The 12349-nt window shown below is 38.9% G+C and overlaps 1 protein-coding gene across 2 annotated transcripts; it reads left to right on the forward strand.

The window, feature by feature from the left end:
• Window positions 1-934: 934 nt before the first annotated feature.
• Window positions 935-6494, forward strand: slitrk4 (SLIT and NTRK-like family, member 4). Of its 2 annotated transcripts, XM_082178064.1 has the most exons (3): window positions 935-1669; window positions 2199-4537; window positions 5063-6494. In XM_082178064.1, exons 2-3 carry the CDS (start codon window positions 2234-2236, stop codon window positions 5069-5071), a joined length of 2313 nt encoding a protein of 770 aa, XP_082034190.1. In that variant the 5' UTR covers window positions 935-1669; window positions 2199-2233; the 3' UTR covers window positions 5072-6494. The 2 variants fall into 2 exon arrangements, with proteins under 2 accessions (XP_082034190.1, XP_082034189.1); XM_082178063.1 differs by having other exon boundaries at window positions 2199-6494.
• Window positions 6495-12349: the final 5855 nt, after the last annotated feature.

Genomic DNA, 12349 nt, shown 5'->3' on the forward strand with positions numbered 1-12349 from the left:
CCGCTATTTCACTATTACATCTTCACAGTCTAAAAGTTTAATCATAACTGCATCCAATTCCGGAGCATGCATGTCATGAAATCAATTAAACACATGCATGAGGACAAATCAATCTTCAGGTTATTGGAAAGACATAAGAAGTCGATAAAACGGCGCACCTGTTGTCTATCAAGAATGAATCATCATTCCTGGGGAACTGTCAAACTAAAAAAAGATTTGTTGCTGTGCGTGCAACAGCTCTGGGTGACTTTGCCGCAGTTTCTAAATGCGGTGCCGTGCATCCAGGCATTCTTAAAATTGTAAAATAAAGAAAATTAAGAATCCCACACGTTAAATCATTTCGCGCTGCTGCCAGGCAACCAGGCGCATAAACTGGCATTGATCCAACTAAAGATTACGCGTAACCATTTCCAGAGATCCCTCATCGAAAGACACATGAGAAAGATAGCTTTATAATATTCACTATTGGGTGTTTAAGAGATCTCTGAAGTTGAATTTTGTTTCTTAATATTTTCGCCCTGTTAACCCCCCTCCCCTCTCTCTCTCTCTCCTACACACATACGCGCGCGCTCGTAACAGAAATATTGTCAAATAAAGAAGAAAGAAAGAAAATAAAGAATCACACGCGCTATATCCACACGCGCTGCCGTCAGGAAACCGGTTACGCGCGCACGAACTGGCCATGATCCAACAACAGATTACGCGTCACCCTTTCCAGATATCCCTCAACGAAAGACACTATCAGAGCGCTTTATAATGTTCACTAGTGAGTGAAGTTAAATTTTGTTCCTTAATATTTTCGCCCTGTTAACCCCCCACCCCCCCGCCTCGCGCGCTTGCCTCTCTCTCTCTCTCTCTCTCTCTCTCTCTCTCTCTCTCTCTCTCTCCCTCTCTCTCTCTCCCTCTCTCTCTCTCTCTGCATCTCTGCATTTTCTCTCCTCCCGCTTCACCGTGTGGGAAGCTCAATGCAGCAACAAAACCAACATACTTAGAAGAAGACGAGGTGGAATAGTTGGTTTATAAGACTGTTCTCGTTATTAGGACGAGGACTGCACCAACAATACTTAATTTGATAATGTGGTGTAGGATGGCATCTCTTTTCGAGCGCATTTTACTCAGCTGAATTATTAATTTCCTCGTCGGTCTGACATCAGAGCACGTAGTTTCTTTTTTCCTCTTCTCTCGCAACTTGCATAATCCCAAGAAACGGCAGGAATCAACTGGACTCGATTTCTGATTTTTGGTAATCGGGTTGAGCCGCGACGCGCGATGGATTGTTCCGATTAATTTATTAAGATTTCTATCAGTTATTTCACCCGAACTGTTGAGCGAACTGTCCGTTCAAATTGCGTCTAAACTGATGTTCAATTCTTTAAACGGAAGAATGCTGGACTTCTTTTGCATCCAAATTCACCACTTGCTATTTCACCATTTTCACTTCGGTTTTGAAACGAATTAATTCTTCAGCGCTAATACGCAGCGCTGTTTGACATGCCTCAAAAGAGCTCAGTAACCTTGGGATTTTATGACACAATATATGTTTTGTACAAGTGGAGCCTGGCTAGAGAGGCTGAGACTGTAATCTGAACCTGGCTGAATGGGAATTGTCCCTCTCTTGGCGCTCCCAATGTCCGGTGTTATCTGAAAAGGAGGAGATAAAACATTGCCGGTGAGTGTTGAATTTTTATTTTGTACATATTCAGTTATTTGTTGGCAAAGCTTGGCAATTCAAAGGGCATGATCTCTTTGTACTGTATTTAAATTACGGTTTTGTGAAGGTGATAAAACCGTCTTATGTATGCCATGGACAGATACTTTTTTTTTTTTTTCTCTTCGATTCACGGTAAGACAAGAAATACGCTGATGCATACATTTATTGCGGTGTAAGTCACACCACGTCGGTGTATTTACACACACACGCATACACATATCTATATATATATATATATATATATATATATATATATATATATATATATATATATATTGTGCTGCTATTAAATACAGATGGATTTATTTTCAGTGTTGGCTCAGATATTATATTAGGATTCAAAAGGCACATAACAGGTTTTTCCAAGTTCTTTGTGTGCGCAGTGGGCATTTTAAACACCCCTGCTGTAAGATCTTGGCATTAGCTGTGTGAGTCAATGGAAAAAAAGGCATGTGTGTTGATTGTTTGTTTGTTTTCCCCCTCTAAGGTAAATGGTTTACTGGGGGAATTGTAAAAGGCAAAATGCTGCTGCTTGTTCTGTTGGCCTTTTCCATATCGGGTTCATTTTGTGACTTGGATTCGGACCTCAGAGCTGAGACCTGCAGCGCTTGCTCCTGCATGTCCATCGAGAACGTCCTCTATGTGAACTGTGAGAAAATAACTGTGTACAGACCTACACAGCTGCAGCCGCCAGTATCCAGCCTCTACCATTTGAATTTCCAGAACAACCTTTTGTACATCCTTTACCCCAACTCTTTTGTGAATTTCACACATGCAGTCTCACTCCACCTGGGGAACAACAAACTCCAGAATGTTGAGGGAGGGGCCTTTGTGGGGCTTAGTGCATTGAAACAGTTGCACTTAAATAACAATGAGTTAAAAGAGCTCCGCGCCGACACTTTCAGAGGGATTGAGAACTTGGAATACCTCCAGGCTGACTACAATTTAATCAAGTTCATTGAGAAAGGAGCCTTCAACAAATTACATAAACTGAAGGTCCTCATTTTAAATGACAATCTGATTCAAAGCCTACCTGAGAACATTTTCCGATTCGCCTCCCTTACTCATTTGGACATAAGAGGGAATAGGATACAGAAGCTTCCTTATCTTGGAGTCCTGGAGCACATTGGACGGATAGTGGAATTGCAGTTAGATGACAACCCATGGAATTGCACTTGTGATTTGTTACCTTTGAAAGCCTGGTTGGAGAATATGCCCTATAACATTTTCATTGGGGAGGCTATCTGTGAGACCCCTAGTGACCTGTATGGCCGCCTCTTGAAGGAGACTAATAAGCAGGAGCTGTGCCCCATGGGGACAGGCAGTGACTTTGATGTACGGATGCCCCCCTCCCAGCCCGAGGGTGGGCTAACCATCTCTAATGTGGCACCTTCAACCATAGCACCTTTAGTGACCAAAGCACCCAAAACCACCAATCCCTCTAAAATATACGGCAATGGGATTGTTGCTGGTATCCCACCTGGTAAAAATGGCCAAATTGTGTCCTATCAAACTCGAATCCCTCCCCTCTCCTGCCCCCAGCCCTGCACATGCAAAGCTCACCCTTCTGACTTTGGCATTAGTGTCAGCTGTCAAGAAAGAAACATCCAGAGTCTAGCAGATCTTATACCTAAACCGCCAAATGCTAAGAAATTGCACCTAAGTGGTAATTACATACGAGATATCAGTCCCACTGACTTCCAAGGGTTTGAGGGTTTAGATTTGCTACATTTGGGCAGCAATCAAATATCCACCGTCCAAAAGGGTGTGTTTGCAAATCTTACCAACCTCCGTAGGCTATACCTTAATGGAAATCAGCTGGAGCAGCTGCACCCTGAAATGTTTCTTGGGCTTAGTAACCTCCAATATCTCTATTTGGAGTACAATGCCATAAAGGAGGTGTTAGCAGGGACATTTGACTCCATGCCAAATTTGCAGCTCTTGTACCTGAATAACAATGTGCTCAGAAGCCTGCCTGCATACATCTTTGCAGGTGTTTCTCTTGCCAGACTGAATCTAAAGAACAACCACTTCATGAATCTGCCTGTGAGTGGCGTCCTAGACCAGCTCAAATCTCTCACTCAGATAGACCTGGATGGCAACCCTTGGGAATGCTCATGCGATTTAGTAGCTTTGAAACTGTGGCTCGAAAAACTGAACGAAGGGGTCGCTGCCAAAGGGGTCAAGTGTGCGTCTCCAGTGCAGTTCTCCAACATTGAGCTGAAAGAGCTGAAAAATGAGATCATTTGCCCGAAGCTCATAGCCAGGCCTCCTTTCATCCTGACTAGCGCTACCCCTATTCTCACATCACTGTCACCTGCCGGAGTTGGCAAGGCACCCCCCAGTGGTCCTGTACCCTTGTCTATTATGATCTTGAGCATACTGGTAGTTCTGATCCTCACTGTCTTTGTGGCCTTCTGCCTGCTGGTCGTTGTGTTGAGACGGAACAAAAAGCCAGCGGGGAGACAGGAGGGGCTCAGCAACCAGGAGTGCGGCTCCATGCCTCTCCATATCAGGAGGCACAATCACAAATCGAACAAGAAGGACGACCTGGGTGGAGAGACATTCATCCCGCAGACCATTGAGCACATGAGCAAAGCTCACACGTGTGGAATTAGAGACTCGGATTCTGGCTACAAATTTATAGACTCAGAGAGACAGAAAATGTTGTTACGCAACAGTGCAGACATGGACAAGGACTCTCTACCCCTGGACCCCAGAAAGAGATTAAGCACCATTGACGAGCTGGACGAGTTCTTACCGGGACGAGACAGCATGTTCCTCCACAACTACTTGGAGAGCAAAAAGGATTTCAACAGTATAGGGGTGAGTGGCTTTGAGATCCGTTACCCCGAGAAACTACATGACAAAAAAATGAAAAAATCATTGATAGGGGGCAACCACAGTAAGATAGTGATTGAGCAGCGTAAAAGTGATTATTATGATCTAAAGGCAAAAATGGGGACCCCAGACTACCTTCAAGTACTAGAGGAACAGACAGCCCTCAGTAAATTCTAGAACATCATCTTCATCTGCCCCGTAATGACAAAAGTGCCTTAAGACAAATCCTAATGACCAATGGAATACAGGACACGTTTCATTACACAAAACGTAACTCCCTTAGAATCGTTGGCTGTCAAAATTACATACCTTTTTTTTTTGTATGTTGTGATGCCATTAAGAGTTAAGAATCACATCAGTCAGTATCTTTTACAAACAGTCGTAGTTTGCTGCTATTGATATGGTTTCCATCCAATTCCACTGAACTTTGTTTTTTACCAAATGATTGGGTCATGAAACATTGTTGAGTGTACTTCATATTGACCCCTCTTCATTGTGTTTGGTTGGAAGTATTTTTAGGCATCTTGGGATGACAAAATCAAATGGAGTGGAAGAATGGGATGTTGGCACATGCTTGAAAGTGGTGGAATACCCCAGACTCCCCTCTCTTGGATTATATTTTGCCACTTTTGGGGGACTTGAAACTCTTGGATTTGATTATATCTGAAGATACTGGCAGCCAACATCCGTACATTTTGGATTATTCCAATTACCTGTAAAGAGCCATTTAATATTGTTCTACTGAAATGTGATTCTTTTTGAAGTGTTTGGCTATGGCACATGACAGGACATTCATGAACTCAAGATAAACTAAACAGCTGCTTGCCATGTAAGCGTATCTGGATTTATTTTGTAAGTCAACATTATTTGTATTTGTGGGGCAGTTGTGTAAATTACAACAGTCGACAAGTAAATTCAACAAGCTCATCAAGAAAAAAAAATTCAAGAAAAATATGGAAAATCAAAAAAACAACACAAAAAACAAAAAAAACATTGATGACCACTGTCACCTGTCAATTCGTAGTTTAACTTCATATTTAATTTATTTTTCTATGCAGAATTATTTAAAGACTATTGGTACTATTTAACAATTTCAAGGGACATTTTGAATGCTATAAGTGATACAGGCTCTTAGTTGGAGCTCTGAATTTAAAATTCTGTTCTGATCTGAGTTACATTCTGAATTCTGCTGGTGGCTGACCGACAGATGTGTACAGATGACGGTGATGTCATTTTCACTGTCACGTTGCACGAGGTGAGCCCTCCTAGCATATCACGTCTAACAGTTTGCTTATTCTTATATCCCAGAGCAACTTGTAAAAGGTTTCTTATTAACAATATGCAACCAAATAAGTGTGCATTAACGTGATATGATTCTGGATAGTACAAATGGCATTGTGCGAATGAAGTACTAATTCACTGTAATTTATTGGATTTGTTGAGAGGATTGTGTTTTATCGACACAACTGTGAGACCTAACTCGCCTTATGAAAAGGCTACAGATATGGTCAGAATCATATCACTTTCCATGTGCAATATTATTATGCTCAATCATACTAGCTTGAAATCTTTATTTTGTTTGTCAGTTCAAATTAATATTACAGAGAGAGAGAGCTTAATTTTTTTAAAGAAAAGGCTTAATTTCATTCAGTCTTTATTTAAAATATTAAGTTAATGATTGTTTAAAATAGAATGTACCATGAGAGATAAAAATAAATACAATTTTATATCAGTCATGCGAAATCTGTATATTGGTTATTAATTTCATTGTGCAATCCTGTTGAGGTCAAGGTATTAAAATCCGATCTAATTTGCTCTGTCTTTTCTTTCTTTCTGCCTTTCTTTTTTTCTGTCTACAAGAAAGTGTTATCATGTTTTGTTGATCGTTAAACTTGCTTCTCAAATAAAAGGCCCTGAATGCTCTTACAGACAATTTGGTAAATGAAGTGTCTTGTAGATTTTTAATCTACTAAAGCAGTTACAAACTCTCTCCTGCTCTCTGGTTCAGGTTTCCAAAGGTCTTACCTTCTCTGGTTTAAAATGGGGATTCATCTAAGATGCCGAGGGTCACTTGACTCGAACTGGCAACAGATAAGAGAACCATAACAGTTAGTTGAATTGCCTGCTGTTGATGGTGTGAGTTTGTGTGAGTTTGTATGTGTGTGTGTGAGAGAGAAATCTAAGCAGCAAAAAAACAGATTGTTTCAATTTGATGATAGCAGAATCATGCTTTGGAGAGGCTCTTGACAGTCCTTATCATGCGTACTGCATCAAAAACATGGAGTACTGAAACTGAAACATCATGTGTGATGTTTTGCATGTCTAAAATAACATTTTGGCTTGGTAGGCCTACATGTGCATAGATCTATGCAAAGATGTGTGGTTAGGAGTTTCCCTCATGATAATGAGTAGTATATATTTCAATCCTGTCTACATTGACAGGATCTATTTGAATTAAAAAGTCGTTTTTTTTCTGGGTGTATTCACCATTCATTCTCTGTGGTGGTCTTTGGCATTTATAATGCAGTTCAAGTGTAAAGCTGTACAATGGATTGTTTACAGTAAAGCTCCATTTAGAAAGGCCAAGCACAAGGCAGTTGCTAATCCTTGTTTTCGCGATGTTACCATGTAAACGAGACTTCCTAGTGCACTAATTAATTTTTGTACTGAGGGCCTGCACAATTTTCAATTCATGACTCAGATGTCAGATCATGTTTCCTTGACAACCCACGCTTTCTACACTTTTTTTTTTTGAATGATATAGCTACATCAAATGAGCCAGAGAGAAAAGTCATTGGTCCATGGCAGAACACAAGCGCTCCAGTATCACATCGTTCCTATAAACAGCATTGTCCCTCTCGTTTCCTCATCACCTGTTTCTGCTCTTGACGCAGAAGTGTTTAGCTGCAGTAACATGCACAATGCCGAAGGCGAGATTGAATGTTCAGATGTAGTACTTTTTCATTACAGTCACAAATGATAACCATTTCTTAAGCAATTTGGACATACTGAACCCATGGAACTTGTAGTTAAAGTGGAAAATGCTGGTGTGTTTGTGGTCTGAAGCTGACTGGTGCAGACGTGCATACAGTCTTCTCTGGGGCAGAAGCAGCACCAGCCATTTTTGGAGATGCGGTAAAAATGGCTCGTTTTGTAGTTTTCCTCTTCAATTTGATTTGAAGGCAGTAAACAAATCACTGCCGCCTGTACTTGGTGACAGGTTTACACAAAGAGTTTTGGTGACAGGAACATCAGGGACGATACAAAAATGTTTTACGTCTCTCTTTAAAATGTGACATGAGACATGACAGAAGCGCAACAGCAATGTTTCACATGAGTTGGAGAGGGTGTCTCAGAGAAGAGGCACATGTGTGTTTTACAGACCGTACTGTTAGGAAGACAAAAACCCTATTCGGACGGAACTAGTTTAATGTGGAGAGGTGGGGTAAAGTAATTATTACCGGAGCTTTTCAGTGATTTTAGTCCCGTCCGAATGTGCAACCTCAGTAATCATTACGGACAATGTCAGGACAAAGGTCCGGGAAAATTACCTCAGGTATAACTAATCCCGTGCGAATATAGACCCGCTGTAAATATGTACGTAAATAATCCGTCATTTCTTTTTTTTAAGTAGTTTTCTGTGGGATGTATGTATGGAGGAAGAAGCATTCAGTTGCGTTCTAGGCGGTGGGACAAATCTGGGCAAAAATCGAATGTTTTCCACATACCATTCAGATCAAAAAGAAGGTCGAAAGCACTTGTTAGAGGCACAAAACATCTTTTAGAGTTAGGTAAGTGCCTATTACCAACATAATCCAATCTGAATTTAATTAATACATCGTTCGAGGTTACATGTGTTTGCGCACATGATATCAGGAAGCAACGTGATATGCACATGACGACAGGAAGGTGACGGCGGTGCGTAAATCGAGTTACCCCTCCCACTTCTGCTAATTTTACTGAGATATCTTATCCCGTGTGAATTGGCCATTATTATTTCAGACGTGCTGTGGGAAAAATACATTACTCCATCTACCCTTGTAAAACTAATCCCGTCCGAAAAGTGCTAAAGATCAGGGATAAAACAGAGCACCCAACACTGCAATCCAATCTGCAATAATTTTCCAGATATTAATTATCTAAAAATAAAATAAAAATGTCCCTGGTCTTATTGTGCACAGTTAATTAGTTCATAGTATGCAAGAACATAAAAAAAAAAAAAATCCTAAACTTTCATTAAAACTTAATAACTCTCTCTGCCTTTGAACATTTTTTTTCTTTTCTGCTATTAAAATAATATTAGTTAATACGACTAAGATTATAGCTTTTTCATCATCACTTGAGCTATGCTATTTCCATGAATGTTTTGTTTCGCGTAAACATGTCCTAAATGCATTGTGAATGCTGTTTCATGTTGTCTATAAAGATCTCATAAAATTTTAACTACTTCTCACACCAAAGCATTTCCTTTTCTTTGCAATAATTAACGGCATGCTTAAATCTGAAGTAATGTGTAAAAAGGAAAGATAAAAAAAAATGCAGGGCATTCATATTTTATGAATGAAAAGCAGTCCCACCTGAGGTGTGCACCTAAACATGTTTTATTAGCCAATTTCAAGGAACAAAACCTTTTGACAGTCTGTTAAAAACATGACAGCCTATTATTTAGTCTGTAAACGAGTTTACCGATCACTCCTGCCTTTTCTCTTTCGCAGTCAGATTCCAATTAGTTTTCTGCCTACATGTCTAAAGAACGTAATTTTGCTATTGTTTTTTTTTTTTTTTTTTTTTTTTTGTGTACACTTCCAGTGATTTCCCTATGGAAGGAAAATTACCTACTCATGGAATACAATTTCATCCTCACAATTCAGTCAGATGTAAATGAAGACAATAGAGACACACTGGAAGCTCAGGTGTCCCAGAGCATGTCGTTCTGTTCGACATCGATGTAACAAAGCCAAAATTTCTGCTGGTTTCTGTTTGTCTGTTGTATACAAGGTTGTATAATCAGCCTCACATTAACAATTTACATGCAAAGGAGACACTTTCATCTGGGCAATGTGAGAAGTTTAACAGCAGTGGCTGGCTGCTATTCTCAATGAAATCTAAAGTCTAACTTAAAGATAGAGTGTGAGGTTGTATTACATGTACTATATTTTGCAATCAAGCCTCATTGGATAAAAACTGCCAATGGTGACATTTATGCAAAAAGATATTAGGTTGATTCTTGAACGTTTTGCGAAACTTTCAAAGTGAAATGTTCAGTGAGTGACACAAAAAGTGCATTCAGTTTTATCCAAAATATATAAATGTGAATCAGGCAATATTTGATGTTGGTTGTTGTTCATAAGTGACGCTATCTGCTCTAAACCCTACCATAAACCTAGCCGATAGTGTTAACAAAAGCAAACATGAAAAAAAAAAAGCAACCATGCCATTTTAGCTTGATCAAGACTTTGCTCTTTTTATCATGACTCGTGATTCACTCATACCCGAACGCTTCACATCGCAAGTGCAATACTGTTTTAGGTGAGCTATATATATATATATATATATATATGTATACACACACACACACACACACACACACACACACACACACACACACACACACACACACACACATATATATATAAAAAAAAAAACGAATAAAAAAAAAACTTGTCATTGATAATCTGCCCCTGCAATTATATGTGTGGAAATTAATATAAGTATGTAGGTACATACACTTTTTTTTTTTTTTTTTTTTTTTGGTAAACATGTTTTCCAATGAGCCTAGTTTGGTATTTTGATATTTAATTGTTTTTCTATTTAGGCTACTTTTCAGAAATGAAATACAGATAAAGTGCCCCCTAAAAAAAAGTATCAGTTTAATTGCAGCACAATACATCACAATACTGTTAGGTTTAAATTGTTTTACACCTGTTGTTAATCTGCTAGGACACCTGTTTGAACTTGATGATTATCTTTTGTAATGTGTTTGCAGATGCCACTGGGTTTACTGATTTGAATTTTCATTTAGTTAATTGATGTGTACATACGTCAAGCACGTGATAATATTAGTTAGTTGGATCTCACAGATATTAGCAGAGTTTGGCTCCAACCTTCATCAAACTCACCTGTTTGTAACTTTCTAATCCTGAAGATGTTGATAAGCTTGTCCAGCTTGTCTAGAGCAGGGCTGTGTCTGAAATTGTCCCTATACCCTTAAATAGGGCATTTGATGGAACAGCCATTTGTAGTGGTGTCCGAAACCATAGTGGACATTATCGAGTGCATTCATTCAATCCCACAATGCACCGCAATAGCGAATGTACAACCAATGTATGCTCAACAGTTAGAGAATACCCATAATGCACTGTGAGAGCCGAGTGTCGAATGAATCAATCATCCATCCATTTTCCAAACCGCTGGTCCAATGTGGGTACAGCGTAATATACAGATTTAAATTCCTTTTTAATTGATTATTATTGTTTTTTTTATTAAGGTTAATAGATGCTAGTTTTCATGACAGAGTTCAAGATACATCATTTCATTACCACTGGAGCTGCCAGTCTGCTACGTTTCAAAAAATTCTTAAACACCACGCACAAACTATATGCAAAAGCACATTTCCAAGTGAACTATATTAGTGGACTCATGTAGGGAATAGTGAATGAGTGAATATAGGGGGCGGTTTCAGACACAGCCCAAAACTGCAGGTAAACAAACCTCAAGCACCAGAGTTGAAAACCCCTGCTATAACAAGTACGGTCATGCTTTTGCTACGACATGTTTGTTGTCATTGTCAACATTCTCATTATTTATAATGACTGTAAGGAATTAGTTGCACCTTAAATCCATAACTGTTTTGCATTTGGAATCTTTTTTTCTGTGGTCATGAATATTATATAATGCCTTTCAGCATATTAACCAGAGTGTAAGGTTCATTTCCTTTTTTATTTAATCATTTAATGCAGTATTCCATTCAAACATTTAATTGCACAGTCGGAACTAAACCACTGACACAATCAAGACAGCTGCTAAACGTCGTCATGTTCCATTTAAAAACGATCCATTCGAAACCTCTCTGCCGCTGTTTAAGAACAGAAGCTGTCAGCTTTGTAGTGCATCTGCGTGTGTTAACTGCACATACTGTAGACTGCCTTGGTATCAGTTTAACGGTCTCTTGATATCACTTAGTGATGCTGTCTTTTAAAACTCCATCTATTATTCACAAATATGCATCTCATGAAGACAGCTCATTTAATCTATATAGATTATTTCCTCTAACTTCCTGTGAATGGAGCATTGTAAAAAAATAAGTTGTCTCCTGATATTTAGAACATCTCAAGCCAATGTCGATTGATCAATTTATTCTAAAGTCTTAGTCTATTAGTCAGGGCCTAGTCTATTAGTCTTAATAAGCTCTTTGTCATATTGATCATCTTAATTAACTGTGTAATTCTTAATGCGAAAAGAGTTGTTTTTGAGATGCAGAAAATGTAGAGGAATTATGTTTAGCTTTTCTATAATGACACAGCATTATAAACATATTTGATGCCCTTGTTTTAGATCATTTAGCACCTGCTGTTGCAACTGTTTTGACCGCCTGCGGTTAGTAGCTATTTGAGGTTATATGACGTGTCAGTAGTTTCAGTTCTTTTTTGTACAATGCAATTTGTCAATCACATGCAATTCACTGAACTTTTTTGTTTTTAATCAGTGTTTCATTTGAATAAGCTTAATAACTTATTATTTTTTACAGCGAATCTTTTTTCTTTTTTTTTCTTTTTTTTTGTTATTTCAAGATTACCA

This window comes from Leuciscus leuciscus, assembly GCF_965113295.1.
Source record: "Leuciscus leuciscus genome assembly, chromosome: 8".
Taxonomy (NCBI): Eukaryota; Metazoa; Chordata; class Actinopteri; order Cypriniformes; family Leuciscidae; genus Leuciscus; species Leuciscus leuciscus.